This window comes from Zeus faber (genome assembly GCF_960531495.2).
Source record: "Zeus faber genome assembly, chromosome: 11".
NCBI classification, from domain to species: Eukaryota; Metazoa; Chordata; class Actinopteri; order Zeiformes; family Zeidae; genus Zeus; species Zeus faber.
Window position 1 is genome coordinate 4,278,258 of NC_137205.1, and position 22,186 is coordinate 4,300,443.

Sequence of the window (22,186 nt, forward strand, 5' to 3'; positions counted from 1 at the left end):
ATCTGGCCAATGGCATGTTCTGGTTCTTCTGATCAACAGTGAGAGCAGTGTAATTGAAGAGTTATCAAAACTGAGAATGTCAGAATCGTAACTTGAAAATAAGTTAGTGGCAATGGATTTAGTTTAAAACCGCAAGTGAACCTTTCACAAAAGGATTTGAGCAGTCGAAGACTGCTCCCAATGAATAAAAAAAAACAAAAAAACAGTTTTTCCCACATTTCATATTTTATTGTCATACTAGCTTGCTTTATTTAAACACATGAGCATTCAAACTCACCGGCCAAACGCCACATGAGAAACCGAAAAGGGTGGAGGGAAAAGCAAAGGGAGATGGTTTTACCAGATTAGTTTGGTTTTCATCGCTTAATTTTCTTTTTGCATTTTCACTGAAATATAAAATAACTTTTATTTGAGCAAATCCTGGTCCACGCGTTTTCAATGGATATCACTACAGCCACATTTAATTGATTAAAAAAAAAAAGAAACCAAATAAAAAATTGGAATAGAATGTGTGTGCTATTTATTTATTTGAAAGAATCATGGCTCAAGTAAGGTCGATGGGGAAACCAAAAATGGCATAACTGAGCTCTCAATATGAGAAAGCTGACTCTTGTGGAATTAAACATCTTGGGATTTTCCATTTGCTTAAAAACATGTCTCCTTTTCACAGGAGGGCTTTTAAATGGGTTGTCCCCCCCCTCTTGAAACCATCCCTTTGGTGGGCGGCGCTGGCAAGGGGAGAGAGGCGGGTGCTGCAGAGGACTTGCTGCCACCGCCACTGTAATACTGGCGGGTTTACGACAAAGGATGTGGCCCCCTCCCGGGGAACCCCCGTGGCAAGGCTCCTCGTCTTCAGTCCCGCTCAGTGATGAGCTTCAACACCTTACCGATGGCGATGGTCTTACCTGGGGTGAAAAAAATACATGTAAAATTATTGTACCGATATACAGCATATAGAAATACTCTCAATTTGTGGGACAAAGTTTAACCTCACAGTTTCCTAATTTATGAATTCCTAGAAATCCCTGTTAGTGTGTGAGCTTTGTGTAGCATCCACTACAGTTGCTTCGAGAAGTTCCCGCTACACAGTAACAGCACTAACTTTGGCCAGTTGAATAGGGCGACCCTGGCAGGGCAGGAATTTGATAAACAAACTTGTTGGAAAAGTTCTATGGGGCCCCATGTTAAAAGCCAATCAGTGCGGTCTATTCAACTGGCAGTACTATGAAGATTGTATGGCTGGGTACTTTATTTTATGGACTCGGATGGTGGCAAAGGATGTTGCGGAAATAGCTGAATTCACAGATCGTACGAATGTCCGCATACTATTTGATAAGTAACATAAAAGAAGGAAGAGTCACTACTAGGGCTGAACAATTATGAACACACCTTTCAAATCGCAAAGGCTGTGATAAAAAAGTTTTTTTAATGTTACAAACTCGAACTTAGTGATATTCAACCCAAGGCTCGCAAGCGGCTCTTTTATGACTAGTTGCGGCTCTTTAAAGTGTTATCTAAAATAATAAAGAAATTCTAAGAGTATTTCAAATTTTTTTGACTAAAGCATTGTCTGCGGTATTCAAAACAGAATTTCCCATGAGACAACCTATGACAGCTTCAAGAGAGCGCACATCTATAGAGTTGTTTCCTAGTAGTGATCAATGATCTGTTAACTGAGTAATCAATCATATACAAGTAATAACCTTGAGCCGCAACTTTTCACTGGACCAACCGTGCCATGCGAGACCATGTCCAAATCCTACATTGGCTTCCACGCCTCAAGCACTGTAACAGCCTCCATGCAATAAAAAAAACAAAAAACTAAAAAAAACTGCTTTTATATCAAGCCACGGTTTTTATTTAAGCCATCTAACTTCAGTGCGATATTCCAGAGAACATGACATCTACTGCTGCAGGGCAAAAACCAGGAAGTTGCAGACATGTGCGGTAGAGTCGGTGCAACGCTTTTTCCACGTAACTTTCGGTTTGCAGTCTCTCGTTGACACTTGTACATCATTTGTGTATAATACATTGGTGTTTGTAATGATATTAAAAACATGGTAATGGTAATAAATTGCAGTTATTGCATATATCATGCTTTTCATTCCTTAATAACATTACTAGTAGCCGTAATTTAACATGCATAATTGTTTGATGGAGGAAAGGAAATGGAGGTTTCAGTAATGTGCCTCTTCCAAAAATATTTTTTGTTAATGTGGCTCCTGAGTTGGGAAAGGTTGAGTACCACTGCTATACAATGATTTATTGCTTGTGTTTAGTGAATAATACAGACGATAAGGAACTCAAAACAAATGAAAATCACATTCTAAATCAGAATCTCAATATTGGTATTAAGTTCTTCCCCCAAATTAACTACACTACAAAGTCGGGCACTGTAACACTCGCAAGGTCTCCCTCCCTCTCCCTCCCCACGGCAGGATTCTGCACCGCCCATCAACTTTGCCCAAGCCGTTAAACTCTGGGGATATAGGAAAATCTTACCTTCGTCCCGTAAAGTGAATCGTCCCATTTGGGGGAATTCTTTGAATGTCTCCAGGCAGATGGTCCCAGCGGTGCGCAAGCGAGCGATGCACACCTGGTCCTGTTTGACAAAGCGCGGGCGTGTCTTACTCTTCTCGCCAGACTTTTTGTCTACTAAACAGATTAAGGCCTGAAGGGGGAAAAGAGGCAAGAGGATGTCAACAGTTGTTGATACTTTGGGTTTTCTTACTTATATGAAGTAGGAGATTTATCGAGAAAAAACAAATATGCTCGTATGGAGATATCCCTGATTTATTTCAGCCGGACGTCTCTAAGTAAGTCTTCCTTGTTAGTTATTTCATGAGGATCTATGACCTCACCGTAATTTGCACTTCTTCAATGCAGGTGTGGATGTGGAGGACTGCATTGTATCCTGGGCAGATGATGGACTTGTGTTCGATGATGACAATCTTTAAGAGGGGAGGGAGAAACGATTACAGAATTTAAATCGCACACTAAGCTAAGATCCAGTATTGTTTCAGCCCCCCCACACACACGTATTTATTTTGTTTCAATGCAAACAAAATAAATACTTGTGTGGATACCGGAAGAGACGTTACTCATTGGTCTCCACAAATCAGGATTTTAACAGCCTATTTTGAATGGCACCATAGTAAATAAAAAAATAATAATTTGTGCACAAACCTGGGCATCGAAGGTGCGCCCCGAATGGCACAGGTTCTCAGCGTTGCACAGGATGAAGCCCGGCAGGATCTCCTCCTCCTCGATGCCTTTCAGTCGCAGCTTCAGGTTCTCCCCAGGGATGGCATCATCTGTCTCCACGTCATCCGACAGCAGACTCAACACCTCCACCGTGTGCTGAGTGCCAGAGTGTTAAAGAGAAAAAAAGAAGGAGGAAGGAGCAGAGGCGTCAAAATCATCCGGGGGTGGGGGGGTGCTATTGGTAGGCAACAAATCATCATACAACATGGGAGTTTTTTATTTTCATATATTAAAAGCACTTGGTATCCTGGTTAAACTCATTGCATACTGCAAAAGGTACACTACATAACATTTTGGAATGAATGAATGAATGTGAATACCGCCATCGTGAAAAACCAGAAGGTGCTTTTCCACTGCATGGAACCGGCTCGACTGGACATTTTGGTTTTCCATCGTGCAAAAGCTGTGGATAGTACCTGGTACTTATTTTGGCGCTACAAGATGTCCTGTGGTATCTGGCACCAAGACATTAGCAGCAGATCCCTTAAGTCCTGTAATAGCGAGTTCAGACTACGTGCTTCTGGCCCGATTTTCCACTCGCCGACAGGTTTTTAGAGATCGCCGAGCAAAGCCCTAGCTCACAGGAAAATCATAGCGCGCTTCGTGAGCTACGAGCGTGTGGTGTGAACTCCTCACAATGCAATCTGACTGCTCAGTGAGCGCTCGCAGACGCCGGAGAGTTATGAAGCATATTTAATATCTGGTCGTGTTGGGATCAAATAGGGAGTGACGCAACGAGCAGACACGGGGTAGGGGGAGAGGGTCGAGAAGGAGATACGGGAATGCATGAAGTAGCAACCAGAAACACCCAACATTCCCACTTTACATTTCTTCTCTAGGTTTTTCCTATATTTCTTATTTAAATTCTGCTTGTATTTGTTTTTTTTATAATGATCAAGAATCGGATAAAAAGTTTATTGTGTCCCGCTGGCATTGCATCATTTCCGGTCCAAATTCTCACGTGTGTTTAATTTAGTTTGCAGATCCAACTCAAGACTCATCTGGGATTCCTCCAGGTGAAAGATTTTGTCATGTGTGACCCCGTCGCCAATCAGTCATATAGTGTGCAACACACAAGAATGTAAGATTCCCCATCACAAGACAGAAAGTTGTGTAGTGTGAACAGTACACTGACGACTTTGAAAGTCATGTAGTGTGCCGATGCAAGGTGGGACCCTCACGGATCAGGCTTGTTCCAGCACATCCCACAGATGCTCGATCGGATTGATATCTGGGGATTTGGAGGCCAAGTCAACACCTTGAACTCATTGTCATAGTCCTCAAACCATTCCAAAACAATTTTTGTAGCGTGGCAGGGCACATTATTTTGCTGAAAGAGGCTACTGCCATCAGGCAATACTGTCGCCATAAAAGGGGTGTACTTAGCCTGCAACAATGTCAGACCCGCCAACTCTGGGAAAATATTTTGAGTACCACAATGGTATAACAAGGAGTCTGCGTGGCGTTTGTGTTGCTGCAACTAAATTACTCCATCACTTATTCACACTGTAGCCGTCTCGTAACGAGGCTCATCACATCGTATGCGAGCTACTACGGCTAACTAGATACAGTATACAAATGTATATCATTAGGATATGCCCCTTGGAATGAATCATCTTGTTAAGTTAACAAACATGTTCATCAATGAAAGATGCAACGATGATTCACGTCCAGCTCCCGCACTCTGAACACAGGATCCCCCCCAGGGCTGCGTCCTCAGCCCCCTACTTACTCCCTGTCCACACATGACGGTGTGGCCAGGTCCCACCTCCTTACAAAGACACTCTGGTGAGAAAGACTAGGCAGCGTCTTTACCACCTCAGGCAGCTGAAGAAATTCCGGGTCTCGGTGAGGATCCTCAAGTCCTTCTACTCTGGAGCAGTGGAGAGCATCCTGACAGGCAACATCACTGCCTGGTTTGGGAACTGTACTGCTCAGGACAGGCGGGCCCTGCAGAGGGTGGTGGGTTCAGCTGAACGTACCACTGGAACTACCCTCCCCTCCCTGCAAGAGTTATACACCAGGAGGTGTAGTAGCAGAGTCCGGAGGATCATGAAGGATCCTCACCACCTCAACAACAGACTGTTCCAGCTACTGCGATCAGGCAAGCACCTCCACAGTCACACAGCTAGAACAGAGAGACTGACGGAGTTTCTTCCTGCAGGCCATAACAATTGTCAATGCTGACCTCATCAGGGGTCCTCACTGAGACACACACAGGCTCCACTACCTTACTGTCCTGTATGTAGCGTACTGTATCACTGTTCTGGGTTACTGCATACTGTGTTGTATTGCAGTGTTGTACTGTTGTATACTGTACATCTCCACACACTACCTCACTTAATTCACATGCCACTTTAATGCACATATCTCTATATACATAATAGCCTATCCCAAATACATAAGTTATTTGTCTTTATTTCTATTTTGTACCCCCACTCTGCAATACCATTGAATTGTTTTATTCTATATTAGATTTACTTACTGCATTATGTTTTAGGAATCAGTTAGTCAAGTAGAAATAAGGTAGGTATTGTGTTCAGTCTAGAACATAAAAAATTGTGCATAATCACCGGTTGCGTTGCATTGACATTTCACTGCATTTACACTACTCACAAAAAGTTAGGGATATTCAGCTTTCGGGTGAAATTTCAGGATGAAGATAAAATGCACTATAACCTTTACAGGTGGACTTAATTTGACCTTCTCTAAACTTTTGAATGCACATGTCCAACTGTTCAATGTTTCAGTACTTTTTGCACAACTTGCTGTTCTCTAACAAGGAGCTGAACGGCAAAATTCACAACAGGTGTTTGATCCATGAGTTGACCAATACATTTCCTGGTTTATATTTTGACATCATGAGACCAAGACAACACCTCACAACTGATCAACATTAGCTCGCTGTTGCGAGGGTTTAAACAGCATGTTCTCAGAGGGAAGTGGCCACTGAGCTTAAGAGTGTCAGTGTCATCAGCAGGTTGCAACAGAGATAGAGAGAGACTGGAAGTCACAGAAAGGCATAGAAGTGGACGTCCTTTGGCCACATCCCACACTGACGACCGCTTCATTGTGAACAGCGCCCTGCGGAACCGGATGATGAATGTCACTGAACTCCAGGCACATTAAGGGAGGTGAGAGACACCAAGTGTCACGTCAGACCATTCGAAACCCTTTACATCAGCGTGATCTGCGTGCTAGACGACCTGCAAGGTACCTGACCACACCACCAGGCACAGGCATCATCATCTTGCATGGGCCAGGGGCATTTAAGCTGGAAGAGGCACCGGTGGGCCTCAGTGCTGTTCTGATAAAAGTCGATTCACGTTGAGCAGAAATGCTGGTCGCCAACGATGTTGGAGACGTCAAGGAGACCGCTATGCATCAGCCACTGTTGTCACCAGACGAGGCTTGGGTGGTGGTGGTGTTAAAAGTTTGGGCAGGTGTGTCTAGTCAATACAGAACTGCCCTACACTTTGTGAATGGCACAGTGACAAGCCCATACTACATGAATAACATCATTAATCCAGTTATTGTGCCCCTGCATGAACAACAAAGGCCTCATTTCATCTTCATGGAGGACAATGCTCCAGCTCATGGAGGTGGCATCACTAGGGAACAGCTGCTGGAGACTAGGGTACCTCAAATGGAGTGGCCTGCACTTTCTCCGGACCTGAATCCCTTAGAAAACCTATGGGATCAGCTGAGTGGCCGTGTAGAGGCTCATAACTCTGTACCCCAGAAGCTCAATGACCTGAGGGCCGCCCTTCAAGAAGAGTGGGGTGCCATGCCTCAGCAGACAATAAGTCGACTTGTGAACAGCATGAGACGTCGTTGTCAAGCTGTAATTGATGCTCAAGGGCACATGAAAAGTTATTGAGACATTGACATTTTTTGTTGTGATTTACCCACCACTGTTGTTGGCTTTTGTTTCAATAAATTGTTTGAGATGAGGAAATCACCATTGCATGCTTCTATTTAAATGCCCTACTTTCATGACATAATATCACTGTAGCGTGAACTTTACATTTTCCATAAATTTCACCCGAAAGCCAAATATCCCTAACTTTTTGTGAGTAGTATATGTATGGAAGTATATATATATATGTATGTGGCGAATAAACCTCTTGAATCTTGCTCCAAATACATCCTGTGATATGATCACGCTCAAGTGATTGGACAGCTGCACATATGGACTACCGCTGCAATTTTAAGATGGCACAATAGTGAGATTGCTGACTTTGACACTGTTTGTTATTGTTCATAATTCACTTTGTAAAAATAACAGAACATGAAACTGTCACTAAGTTTCAGTGAAATTCAACCTGTAACGCACTGAGTTTCAGTAGGACACAACATAGAGTGGGGAGAACAAGTATTTGATACACTGCCGATTTTTCTACTTACAAAGCATGTAGAGGTCTGTAATTTTTATCATAGGTACACTTCAACTGTGAAAGAAGGAATCTAAACAAATCCAGAAAATCACATTGTATGATTTTTAAATAATTAATTTGCATTTTATCGGATGAAATAAGTATTTGATCACCTACCAACCAGTAATAATTCCGGCTCTCACGGACCTGTTCGTTTTTCTTTCAGAAACCCTCACATTCTCCACTCATTACCTGTATTAACTCTTTGAACTTGTTACCTGTATAAAACACCTGTCCACACTCAATCAATCAGACTCCAACCTCTCCACAATAGGCAAGACCAGATAGCTGTCTAAGGACATCAGGGACAAAATTGTAGACCTGCACAAGCCTGGGATGGGCTACAGGAAATAGGCAAGCAGCTTGGTGAAAAGGCAACAATTGTTGGCGCAATTATTAGAAAATGGAAGAAGTTCAAGATGACAGTCAATCTCCCTCGGTCTTGGGCTTCATGCAAGATCTCACCTCGTGGAGCCTCAATGATCATAAGAAAGGTGAGGGATCTGCCAGAACTACACGGCAGGACCTGGACAATGACCTGAAGAGAGCTGGGACCACAGTATCAAAGAAAACCATAAGTAACACACTACGCCTTCATGGATTAAAATCCTGCAGCGCACGCAGGGTCCCTCTGCTAAAGCCAGCGCATGTCCAGGCCCGTCTGAAGTTTGCCAATGACCATCTGGATGATCCAGAGGAGGAATGGGAGAAGGTCATGTGGTCTGATGAGACCAAAATAGAGCTTTTTGGTTTGAACTCCACTCACCATGTTTGGAGGAAGAAGAAGATGAGTACAACCCCAAGAACACCATCCCAACCGTGAAGCATGGAGGTTGAAACATCATTCTTTGGGGATGCTTTTCTGCAAAGGGGACAGGAGGACTGCACCATTTTGAGGGTAGGATGGATGGGGCCATGTATCGCGAGATTTTGGCCAACAACCTCTTTCCCTCAATAAGAGCATGAAAGATGGGGCGTGGCTGGGTCTTCCAGCATGACAACGACCCAAAACACACAGCCAGGGCAACGAAGGAGTGGCTCCGTAAGAAGCATCTCAAGGTCCTGGAGTGGCCTAGCCAGTCTCCAGACCTGGACCTAGTAGAACATTTTTGGAGGGAGCTGAAAGTCTGTGTTGCCCAGCGACAGCCCCAAAACCTGAAGGATCTGGAGAAGATCTGTATGGAGGAGTGGGCCAAAATCCCTGCTGTAGTGTGTGCAAACCTGGTTAAGAACTACAGGAAACGTCTGATCGCTGTAATTGCAAAAAAGTTTTCTGTACCAAATATTAGGTTGTTTTTCTGATGTATCAAATACTTTATTTCATGCAATAAAATGCTTATTAATTACTTAATCTTAAATTTTTCTGGATTTTTTTTTTTTTTTTTTTGATTCAGTCTCTCACAGTTGAAGGGTACCTATGATAAAAAGGACAGACCTCTCTACATGCTTTGAATCGGTAGTGTATCAAATACTTGTTCTCCCCACTGTATAACTATCATGGAAATGTCCAGTTCAAACTTCAAATTAAAGTCTCTTTCACTTTAAGTGCAAATATACAGTACATTTATATTATATTTATTGCTACTTTGCAAATAAATTGCAATCATTACAAATAAAACAAAACAAAAAAAATGGCCGACTCGTCTCACTTTACTTCACTGGAAGTCCTCCTTCCCTCACCGTGTGTTAAACCAAGTGAATCAAATCGAACGGCTTGTTTTACTGAGTGAATCGTCAAGAACCCAGTCTCAAAAAAAGGGTCAAACTTTTCCTCATGAGTTGGGTTCTGTGGTGACAGCGGTAGATAGTCTGCACAATGTTGGAATATTGTCAAGCGATAAATAATTGATCTTTATTTACCTTGAAGTACCTCCAAACAGGTGACATTCTATTTTTCACTCTCTTTTTAAAGCGTCAACTACGCTACATTACGTTGGTATCGGGTTTGAGTACTGAAGCATATTTACGAGAACATAAGTACAGTATAAATTTGACCGGCACAGAATCGGAAAATATATCCAACACAGATCGGCCTGTGAAAACCGACCAATTCCGGTCATGGCCATCAATCGGTGCATTTCACGTTTTATATGTCAACATTATGGCCACATTTTTGTGCTTTATGATAACTCTCCCACTTTACCTCACAATGCAGCATTACACCTTGGTGGATAATAAAGTACCGATCAGTGCACTGTGTATCAGTGGGTATTGCGTGAGAGGAAAGGGAGGGCTTACAGAACCAAAGGTCGTAGCATCTGGTCCAATCCGAGAATCGCAGTTTAAACACCGAATAAATGTATGGTATTGTTTTGTATTGATTGATTTCCGTCATTAAATTCTAGATATAAAATTTTATTTTAGTGTAGTTTCAGCTGGCATTTCATACCAGTGTATTCTTACATAGTGCATCCTGGTGCCATCTCTTGCCCAGCTAAACGATGATAAAGCACCCAGCCATCCACATGTGAAATAAAACATGATTTATCAGACCAGGCCACCTTCTTCCATTGCTCCATGGTCCAGTTCTGACACTCACGTGCCTACCGTTGGCGCTTTCAGCGGTTGACAGGGGTCAGGGCGCGCGCAAGGCACACACACACACACACACACACACACACACACACACACACACATTACCCTGTTTGGCATCATGACCAGCTGCTGTGCCTTGCTGATACAACCTGACTCCAGTTTGCCCAGAATCACTGTTCCCATATCCTGTCAAAGAGAGGACATACCAATGTGTTAGAAGTATCTACAGAATCTTTGTCCTTTTAGACACTGTTGCATAACAAGATTAAAACTTAGTACATCACAGAATGTATTACATATAATTGCCAGGTTACATTACTGCCACATTACTATTTCATTAATAATTCCATGGGAAATGTAATTTTATAAAAATCGGTTCCAAAGGGAATTACAGCTCTCCCCTATTGCACTGTGGTGCAAGAACCGATTAAAGTAACTTGTTTCAAAAAAAAAAAAAAGGTGATGAAATAGACTTCTAGACTAGAATTTGTACAATGAGATTTAAATGCATACGTTTTGCATTTAAATCTCATGGTGCAGAAACATTCTGTCTGCAAAACATATTGCACTCAGCAGTGAAGAATGTGCACTCCCTTTGTTAAAAGTATTATAGTACACCGAAAATAACCTCTACACCTGTACCAGGACTTGCGGCAAGGCCAAACAATTTTTCTACAGTGAGCAAATCAAGCTTATTTGAAATTCATCTCCATCCATTTAATCCTTTTCAGACATAAGTTAAGCCCTTAGTTAAAGGGCACCTGCAGTTAATTACAATTCCTGCTTTTCAGCTCAATTATTTATTAAGGTAACAGCTGATTAACCACATGGGGGAATTCAGGAAAATAAGGAGTTGTGTGGTTAGTATTAGAACCACTTAAAAATGATCACGATTTTCACCAATATTAGGCAACAAGTTATAAGGTAGAGCAAATTATCAGTGACTAAAACAAATGTTCCATCGTGGAGGATTTTTCTATGTAGATACCCGACTCGCTCAACCGATCAAAGATTGAGAGCTAATTATTTGATTTCAGTGTGACTGAGCGTGTCAGATTGGATAATCATGTCACTCCCCCACGCCCCCCCCATACAAAAATGCTGGAGGTTGTCTTCAGTAGTGTTATAGACTGCACACAGCGTTGCACAAAAGGTGTCGTATGTGTTCATAATCATGCCTTTTATAATCTACGCAGTCGAAGAGCATTACCTTATATTTGTCTACGATGGGTATTCTGACGGGTCCGTCGTTTGATCTGCTAAAGTTTGGCAAACTGTCCAGATGTGAAATGAATGGTAACCCTCTGAAATGGAAGTGCAATGAGTGAGAGGAGACAGGGACACTTAAACGGTATGATTGGCACAATGACAACATCATTTATACCAAATGTACTACAAATTGCAAAAAATTCACCCCCAGCAGCAACATCTAGAACTGAATGACGCCATAATACCAGAATCGTCTGTGACTGATTAATAATCAGTTTGTAACATGGGTTAAGAACAGTAATCCATTGTTGGCTGTTGACTAAAAATTCTTCTGAAATGAGTGTCCCTCTTTTTATTTGACATGACCAGCACATTATCACTTGATGAGTAAAATTTTTGGTGATGCAGATTTGTTACAGGGCAGATAATTTGTTCACAAAAATTGCGTCACAAAGAAGGCCTACAAAGAATTTGCACTTGGTTTGTGGTAAGGACGTTGTTTAGACTTACGTATACCAGGTACACAGCTCGACGGGCTCCTTCAGGTTGGCTCCAGTCAGGCCAGAGCACGGCATGAAGTACACGTCCTTCTTAGGGTTGAAGCCCACCTTCTTCAGAAATGGCACTAGTTTTTCCTTACATTCTTCATACCTGCACGGATGCGGAAGGATGAAGGAACAGCAACTGGAAACGTACATACGATGGAATGCAGCAATTTGGTTTGATTTACTGTACACATTTTCTTTTAATTTCTTAAGCAATATCGTGCTAGTTTGTGTAACTCATTTCTCTGACAGAGGGCACTATGTAAATTACTTCTGTTAAATTGTATCCATTTATCTTTGAATCATTAATTTTAGTAATTTCAGTGAATATAACAAAAAACAATGCAACTCCATCAGCCACATAATGGCAAATTTGTGGCAGGGCTCGACAGTAGGGGTATCGTGATTCCAATTCCAATCCCAAATGGAACGAAATGAGCATTCGATTTTGAAATCACAAGCAGGTTCTCGATTCTCCCTGTACTTTTTGGGTAATATGGTCTGACGTGGATCTTGACTCAAGACAAAATAAATGTGATCTGTAATGTAACATTGAAAAATAAACTACTAAGTACTGTATTGCTGAACCGGAGATTGGGGGGGGGGGGGGGGGTGTACCGGTGTCGGTACACGCTCCATAAGAGTAGTTAACATTATGGATATGATTTGGATTGTGATATCAAATATAGGACAATGTTAAATGGAACCTGATGCTGTGATATTTGATTATTTCGTCAATTAGGGAAAAAAAGTTTGATTAGAGAAGAACGTACAGAGCGGCCACAGACAGTGGGCGGAGGAGAAGAGATGCACTTGCGGCTGATGAAAAGTCTGTCGGATGCATTTCTTTACTATGAAATTGTATGAAATATTTTGTTAATATTTATTCCACTACAAAAAAACCCATTTATAATTATTTAATGTGAATGGACTCGAAGTTACTTATTGAGAAAGTGAAAAAGTATTTCTTTACAAATCAAGATTCGATAGTCTAATAGCAGTCAGTGCTGAATTATTATTATTTTTTTTTACAATGTTTAAAAAATAAATTAAAAAAATATAATGTTTTAATTGAGAACCAAACCCTTAAAATTGAAAGTCAAATCGAATTGTGACACCCATACTCGAGAGTAATGGTTGCCATTGGCAACCATTCTGAGAACCGGTCAACCAACTCTTGGCCTTTGGTTGCCATCAGTGGCAACCACTTTTTAATAGAAAAAATAGGGACAGCAAACAGCAAAATGTGCAACCAAAAATAAATGTAGTTGTTGCATTAGTGATATTTAAATATTACTGTTACAGTCGGAACCAGAATGCTGCAGGTGCTTTGCCTCCGGAATCAGACAACGCTGCACGTGCATTGGTATGTTTACTCACGTGCACACAGGCACTTGTTTTATAGACAATGGTTAAGCAAATTAATTTCTCCGACTGTGGGGTGAAAAGTTCAACTAACCCTTCAACATCACAAACGAATGTGCAAATTGATTCAATTGACAAAGAATCAGATGAACCTGAAAGTGTCTTCGAAGAGGGAAGAATCCCAGCATTTTTGAGATGGATGGAAAATTATACTCCAAAAAATGTACACACACCTCGATAAGTCACACATCTAGTTCACTAGTTCAAGGTAATACTGGCACATCCTACAGAACCATGGGGCTAGTCAAGCACTGGAGCTTAAAGCAACATGAGCTGGCAGCTAAACGAGAGAATGAAGTGGAGCCTGCAAGAGCTGACACACCCATTGACGGGCCGATGAACACCGCGATTCGCAAGATTAAAGCCGTCAACCGGGGATTCTTTGAGAACTTTTCAACACGGCGTGTTAGGTTCTGAAAAATTAGGAACCCTTTACATCCTTACCTCATCTTCGATAAAGAACAGATCTGATTTGGTGCGACTGACAAGCTACAGGACGGCTCAGGCATGCAGGAGGTAACATATGCTCTCTTTACTTTTAGTTTAAAGAACCACTTTGGAGATTAACGTCCGATCTTATGATGTTATGTAGTAGGGCTGTACCCGGCTCAGAATTCAGGACATGGCTGTTCAATAGGAAAAATGGACTATTCGCTAAAATCTACAATAACTCGGCAGTAGAGGTAGTACGACCGTCTGGTTAAAAAGTTGTTAAGCCAACTTCTGACAGTCTGTGTGGTGAGCATACGGTATACAAGTGGGTGAGAGACAGAGAGACAGGCTAAGTGTGACCAGAGGAGTTAGTGTCATCACAGCTCTTGTTTATCTTAAGACTTGTGTTTCTTCCCCTCAGATTCAAATTCTGTTAAGTATCAGATAAAACAAAGAATTTTGTTTGGTTCATAACACTTTTTCAAGGCTAGCTCGACCATCTCTACGCACCTGTCCAGGCTCCAGTTTACTGTGGGGTCATCCATCTTGTTAACCAAGACAATGAGGTGCTTGACCCCCGCTGTTTTGGCAAGCATGGCATGCTCCCGTGTCTGCCCGCCCTTCTCAAAGCCAGTCTCAAACTCTCCTTTCCTGGCTGAGATCACCTGGCGTCAAACAAAGAGATTGGGGGGGAAAGAAAGTCTAGAAAACATACGATTTTGTAACATATTAAGATATAAAAAAATAATAATAGTAAACTAAGGTTTTTGTTAATGTACCCCTTTAACCAGAACAAAAACACAAATCCTCAACTTTAATTTACATCTCTCAACCTATTAACACAAGAAATGCAGCTTTTTTTTATCTTTGCAGTATCAGTGATGCTGCCCTACATGTCATATTTGTTTTTTTCGGAGACCCGGGAACAGCTGCTCTCCAACTGTCTTTCTAAGACAATGTGGGACTGTCTCTTAGTTATGTTTAAATTTTTCGTTTCATACAAATAGGAAATTAATCAAAATAAATACATCTAAAATCACAGGTAAACTAGCACTGAAATTCGGCGTGGAGAAAAAATAAAAATAAAAAGAAAATATCTCCCTTCCAGTTCTCTTAGTTATGTTTGCGTTTTTCATTTTAATTTCCAAGTATGAAATAAGAAAAGGAAATAAATCTCCAAATCTCTGTCCAGCCTGAAACCAGCACTGCATCTCAGCGTTCAGAGCTTCAACTGATCAGATTACATTATTATACATGACAATATTATAATCACATAATGTTAGATATTATCACCATTATATTATTGTTATTAAATGATGAGATTGATCAGATTTATATTACTTTGGATTATCAGTTTTATCATCTATCCATCAACTGCACGTAATGGGCCATTGCACAGCAGGAGGAGAACCAAATGGCCACCTGTGGGGTACCAATACACCTTTCAGAGCGTCTTTTAGGCGTTTCCACTGGTATTTCTTTCAAAACATTAGCAAATGTAGTTTCTGTGTTTGAGTGCACCATTAAAAAACAAAAAAAAAACGGCTTTTGCAGGACGTATATTTAGGAAAAGTCACAGCAAGATTGGAACAGGGCTCACATACTTGTCCAAATATTTCAGCTTGCAATTCCAAACATAAAGGCACCTTCAGCCAATGTAGTTTTCTTGCTTCCCCCCTAATTTTTTTCTCTAGTTTAATTAAACATCAAGCAGGGGCAGCACCACACCAAACAGTGATAGAATAAGCAGATTGTCACCAACACTTGGTTGCTAACCTGAGTCAATATGAATGTAAACACAGCTACTCAAAGGAAATTTTTGAGGTCGAAGATAGAATGCTAGACTCACCAGTACAGCCAGATCAGCTTGTGATGCTCCTCCAATCATGTTGGGCACAAAACTTTTGTGACCAGGGGCATCCAGAATAGTAAAGTGCTTTTTCTCCGTCTCAAAGTACGCTCTGCCGACCTCCACAGTCTTGCCCTTGTCTCTTTCCTCTTGGTTGGTGTCCAAAGCCCAGGAGAGATACCTAGGAACGGAAAGTAACAGTGTCACACTTGTAATGTCACCATATTGACGCTGCTATTCCTCCCATCTGTAACATGTAATCAAGAACCCAAATGTACAAACGGACAAAAGCTGACAGTGATTTACACTTTGGCCAACAAAATTGAAGATAGTTGTAGTTCTATGTACAAAACGCATTATTTACAACATACAGCCAGTAACGTGGCAAGGTAGCCAGACTGATTCTGGGTGTTTGTGTCGCCTCACGCCACTCCTCCGTCTCCACGGTTCAGATCGAGTTACTCACCAAGTTTCCCTGTTCTTTTCCTTGGCCTCTCTTTCATACTTCTCCAGAGTCCTCTTCTCCACCATTCCTGTTAGATACCTGAGAAAACATGAGTGGATGTGACAAAACTGTCAACACCTAACGAGGAACCACAGGATCACTGGACTCTCACGTGCCGACATTTGAGGACAGAGGCGCTTGCTCACACATAAACATGGGATTTACAAATGTTATTAGTGGTGTGTAGAGAAAAGTTGGATGGTCGTCATCAACCTCTAAAATGAATCTGCAAATCTCTCAACATCACTTGTGATTGTCTTAACTTGTGTAAACTTCTTAATGTGTGGCTGAGGTGTTGAATGATTTTTATAGGTAATCCAAATATCACGCAATGTATTTGTCATTGACATACAGCAGAGATACCCAATGAGACTTTAGGTGTTTTGTTTAGTTTATTACAACTTATCATTCCACTAAAATCTGTTTCTAAACAAATTTGGTGAGAAATAAGCAACGCAGCTGCTGAAACTTCATTCATATTAGATCTACAAGAAGTAATTTAAAAGTAAGTTCAGACTTTCGTGAGGCACGGGCTCACAACGGGACAGCACACAGGGATTACGGGACGCACATTAATTAATTTAATGTAACGGTGGAAAATAAAAACAAAATAAATACATCAAATACGTTATTTTTTTATTACCCCTAAGTGAACATGGGCTGGTGCGAACCCAGAATGATGCGACCCGACCGGGTGGACTGTGCTCAGTCCAAAGGATCGGCATGGTACTGTGGACTTGCGTCTTGACCAATCACCGTGCACTTACTTCACTGATGGTTCCTCTTGTGCCGGTTAGTTCCAGCCCTGAAGTAGGAGCTAAAAAAGTTCCTCAAAACGGCGTTTTAAGAACTATGATTGTTCCTAGTTCCTGCAGTGCAGACACAAAAAAAGGGAGGGTTCCTTCAAAAAGTTCGTAGAACTATGAAGAATTCCGGTGTGAAACAGCTTTTGAATTCTCAGATCACGGACAAACTTAAAATGAGTCAGGCAACAGTTGTAATCGGAAAAAACAATATCCGTAAAGGATAGTCGTTTCAGCCGATCAATCTGCCCATCCCTACTTTTGTACTCCGTCTTAAAATAATTCCACACTGCAGACATGTTTAAACGTATGTAAATGAAGTTTTGTGGTGGAGTTTGTATTACTGTAAATTTTGACATTAAAACTTAAATATTTAATGGAAATGTAAAACACCTCAAATGTAGGTAATCGTCTCCTTGATTACTAATAATCGGTATCAGCCCTGGAAAAAAAAGAAACCTAACAGTCGACCCCTAATACACATCCAAAATGATTTGTCACATGCACAATTCATTTTGAGACTAAGTTCCCTAATAGTATTACAGGTACTCGTCACTTAACGACCGAGTTCCATTCCTAGGACCAGGTCGTTAAGCGAAATGGTCGATAAGTGAGGACCTGTGTTATTTCACGGTAAGGGGGCGTGGCCATTGTGAACACTAGTGCAGTGAATACTGACAGACTGTGGGAACAAGACTGAGAACGGTGATGCGCAATGAGATGCTTGACGCTGAGATGCCGCAGTATTGTAGATAGTGCACAATACCAACTGGTCGGAGCGCTGGTCTTAAGTCTAAACGGCAGTTCAACAGGTAGGTCGTAGAGTGAGGAGTACCTGTATATGAATACTACTGAGTGAGCTACTCACATGATCTGGCCACCAATAGTGGATTTGCCGGCATCTGGAAGAAGAAATTGGGAAATTCGATTAAAGAGCAGAAGTGCAGTGCTTTCCTGGTAAAACATTACTCTGTATCTGGGTTTTCGCTATCTTGTTAATATTTTTTTAACCAGGAAAATCTTTATCAACATATTTAACGCTCCCCGGTCCAAGTCCTGTGAAAATAATTTCCTCTCAGCAAAATTTGAATTAGTGCTGGGCGATAAAAATGATAATTAGCACATTTCTTTCCTTGATGTTGAAATGAAATAGGCTTGACCATTTTGATTAAGTCTTACAGATTTGTTCATTTATAGAAGCATTAGGCAAGTGGCAACAAAAAGCCAATCAATTTGGATTGTTGACAGAAATAAGCCCTGCCCCCTCCCACGTGGGCGGGTTGCACTTGTAAAAACACCAGCAGCGGAGACAGAGGCAGCGTTGAAAATTAGCAATTTGGAGGAGGAAGATGACGTATCGGTTACAACAGGGCCACATACATCCATAGTTTGGTGGGGTTTTTCATATTTAAGACCCAAAACAGATGGTAAATATTCATTGTGTAAAATATGTCGACAAGACACGCAGACGAAGTAGACAGTACGAAGAAGTATCTACATTTTATATAAGTGAAATGTTAATTAAAGCAGCTGCACTTCTTTACTTTTTACTTACATTACGACTGGCCTACATGTAATTGTTTGTTTTCAAAGAGGTTATTCTGTTTTATCTGAGAAAAGGCCAATAGGGAACGGAAATGATTTGATTTCAAGTAGGTAGCAGCACAACGTAATTAAAATGTTATAACCCAGATGGGCCTACATGTAAATTTTTGTTTACGAATAGTTTTTATTCTGTTTTATTTTATCTGAGAATATGTAGGCCTAAGGCTGAAGAAAATTATTTGTAATTACGTGTTTCTCCAACGAACGTAGGCTAGCGTAATATTTGTTTATTTTTTAATAAGCGTTATATTATAGTTATATTATAGTCTATTGATTGGGCTAATTGTATTTGGAGTATAATGTATAAGCAAAAGTAGCCTACTTTTCAATAAAAAATATGAGAAATCTACATGCCATGACACCATTTTTAAATAGCCTGCCTATCAATTGTTTTAAGCTCAATAAACGATAATATTTGACCAGAATTTCTATTTGTCCGGAACATTGGAATCTTCTAGAACATGCAGACCGGCAACAATGTTTTGCTCACGAAAACCCTGCTCTGTAGGACAAGGTTCTAGATGTTGCTCATCACTGAGATAGTGTTAAGTGGCAGGAGTCCTTTGGATGTCCTAGTGCTTTACCCGTTGAGAAAGCCTTCACCTCCTGTTCTCTTGGATGGCTGCTTCAGTTTACTTCATTCATCAATCCCGTTAAATCATTCTGTCATACCATAACAAGGACTGTCTTTGTTCTGTATTCAAACCAAACTACACAAGAACAAAGATTAAAAACAAGACATGCTAAACACATGTAACTGAACGCATTATGCAGTTCTCTCTAGGAGGTGCCTATTACTTGCAAAAGCTGTTTAATTTGATCGCTACGGTACTTGAGGTTTAAATATCGATTTCATAGCACAATCTGCCATGAGTGTGGGCATACATTTTAATTTAGAAATAAATCTTTTTTGGAAGATGTTTAACAGAGCCACCTGACAAAGTAAATAAATATGTGTGCACTCTATCTGAACCACACTAATCCAAATTAATCTGTTTAAACCATCCCCCCCACTCTCCCCTATGACGTTTGCATGCAGTTCGAATTGGACTATTGTCAGACATGGTCTCTTATTAGGGCTATGACAGTATGAATTTTTTCTTAACGTGGTGAAAAAGCAAGTATCACCATGGTATTGCGGATTATCGAAAGGGGAGGCCAGTGTGTCAGTCAGTGTGCATTACAATAACAAGATAAAACAGATAAAAGCTTACAAAAATGCACAGGGATAACATTTCAATGAGGAAATATAGCTGCAGGCAGCAATATGCTTCCAAGGTAGTCCGCCCTTCATTTAAGTTCAATAGACGTGTGCGCTTTGGCTCTGTACCGGTGTGTTTTGTGACTGCAGAAGTTCATTTGTTACAGCCTGGTTACAATAATACTATGATCGGGCGGTGTTTGTGGTTGTGGGTGGGTTTCCTACACCGCAAGTAACGGCAGTTATCATTCTGAAGAAGGGCTGCATGATTATGGCTAAAATGATAAACAGGATTATTTTATTCAATATTGTGAGCTTGTGAACTATTGTGAAATGATTATTTATCACGATTATTAATCCATTTTAGAGAACAGAATTATTTTATGGCGCTTTGACAATCAACCAATATACAATATACAATTTTAACAGTGATGTTATTGGGTGTTTATTATGAAGAACTTTCTCCGGTGCGTGTCAGTTTTCCTTAGAAATGTATATATTTGTGACATTTAATACACCGCGCTTTGTTCAATCCATTTGTTTTCTGTTAGTACTTTAACTAACATAATAATGGTTTAATAGTTACAATACCTATCACTTTGTAAATTCATGTGGTTAGGAGTTTGTATCTTATGTTCCTTTAATTAAAGTCCCATCGCAAGCACATCTGCAATCATCTGCCTTTGGGACTGGACCCCTAATTATAAATAAGGGATGAATCAAATATATTTTTATGTGTGTGAATCGTCCACGTCAGGACAAAAACACGGCTCTCCGTGCACCGGTCCTCCAAATAAAACAACTAAAAAGGGTGTGTTTTTAGGAATGGGGGGACAGAGCCATTCCTCTATGCGCACTGCACATAAAACCGTATGCTCTGTGATGGTCCCCCGCCACGCACAACGAAGCTGAAGTGACGAGTGGAGCAAGTTGCAAGCTTAAGTTTTGTTTCTCCAGAAAAACCTTGAACATAGGATCGAAGACGGTCAATGATGATAATGAAACAATGATTTTGTTTATATTTCATATCACACAACATATGCACTCCTGTAACTTTCACCTGCAACCTGCTCAATTTAAGTAGTGCCAGCATGCAAAACACGGCGATCACTGACCTACGTGGCCGATGAACACAACGTTGACGTGCTCCTTCTTGGGTGCGTCAGGCAGCGTGGGTGCTGCCTTGGGTGCAGGTGCCTCTTCTTCCTCTTCCTCCATTGTCTCCAAGGGAGCGGTCTCCACCTCGGCTGGCCCCCTGTCAGGACCAGGCCCGCCTCCGGGTTCTGCTTCGTTTGGCTCCGTCCCTTTCTGGTCCCACGTCTCCTGAGCGCACATCTCTGTGTCGCCGTTCTCCATTGGGGCTTAGCAAGATAAAACAAATGAATTTAAAAATGTATTTATTTATATATATATATATATATATATATATATATATAAAACCACCACTCAAACTTTTTCACTCCAGTGGCTTTAAAATATTAAGATAGGCTCTCAAAAACCACCTTTAGCCATTTTAGCTTCTATTCAGATTTTCTCTACATTATGCGTTCGATTGGGTGTAGGCGCATGAAAGGCTGTGCGTTTCTCCAAATGAAACCAATAAAAATTGTGTTTTTGTCATCATATTTATTTTCCGACGTTAACATGAAACAAAAAACCCTGTGTGCCGTGTCCCGGTGCAGCGGTAAAGCCCCTTCATGACTGCTTGCTTTCTCACTTCGTTGTGCAAGGAACCAAAGGCTGGCTAAGCTAGACTAATGGAACTAAAGCTTCACACATCCATAGGAAAAGGCATATATTAAAAGATCAATCTCTGGATTTTATGAATTGATATTGGATCATTCAAATGAAGATCCATTTGAATCGAAAAATCTTTTTGTTTTTAACCCAGTCCTAATGGCAATCAGAAATAAACACATTCTAATAAACTCTCAGACAACAGTACTCTACCCAAAATGGCATACCAGCATACTTTTAGCACACTAAAGTAATGTTTAGTACGTCCGAAAGCATAGTATACTAACAAACATTCTCAGGATACTACATCCGGTGAAATACTGTAGTACACAAACACTCCACACTACACTGGCAAGCATATCTCAATGCATTGTGAGGGCAAGAAGCAAGTAAAAGGGAGCGTCAACCTATAACATGCTGAAGGAAAATGGCGTGGCCAGGGCTGTGACAGTATGACTGTTTTATTACTGCAGTAAAAAAAGCAACATAAGACTGCGGTACAAACCTTTTACTGAAATTCCTTTTTTTTTCTCCCAAAACGGTTTGATTTCTAAATATTACATACATATTAAAAAGTTGAGGCTACTTAGATGCACCAGCATTTCACAGGGGGAAAAAAAAGTCACTCGCCAACTTGCTG

General features: G+C 40.9%; 1 protein-coding gene across 2 annotated transcripts in view; it reads right to left on the reverse strand.

Annotated features, from left to right (window-relative positions):
* Nucleotides 1–206: 206 nt before the first annotated feature.
* The window catches only part of gspt1l (G1 to S phase transition 1, like), a 29,681-nt gene continuing 7,701 nt past the window's right edge, over nt 207–22,186 (reverse strand). For both annotated transcript variants that reach the window (XM_080009631.1, XM_080009630.1), the window contains 12 exons: nt 20,925–21,170; nt 17,872–17,905; nt 16,162–16,239; nt 15,696–15,876; nt 14,357–14,511; nt 11,955–12,095; nt 11,446–11,539; nt 10,341–10,421; nt 3,187–3,360; nt 2,862–2,951; nt 2,503–2,671; nt 207–905 (listed from right to left, as the gene is read on the reverse strand). In XM_080009631.1, coding sequence (XP_079865757.1) covers nt 853–905; nt 2,503–2,671; nt 2,862–2,951; nt 3,187–3,360; nt 10,341–10,421; nt 11,446–11,539; nt 11,955–12,095; nt 14,357–14,511; nt 15,696–15,876; nt 16,162–16,239; nt 17,872–17,905; nt 20,925–21,170 — 1,496 coding nt within the window. In that variant the 3' untranslated portion in view covers nt 207–852. The remainder of the gene's footprint in view (nt 906–2,502; nt 2,672–2,861; nt 2,952–3,186; nt 3,361–10,340; nt 10,422–11,445; nt 11,540–11,954; nt 12,096–14,356; nt 14,512–15,695; nt 15,877–16,161; nt 16,240–17,871; nt 17,906–20,924; nt 21,171–22,186) is intronic.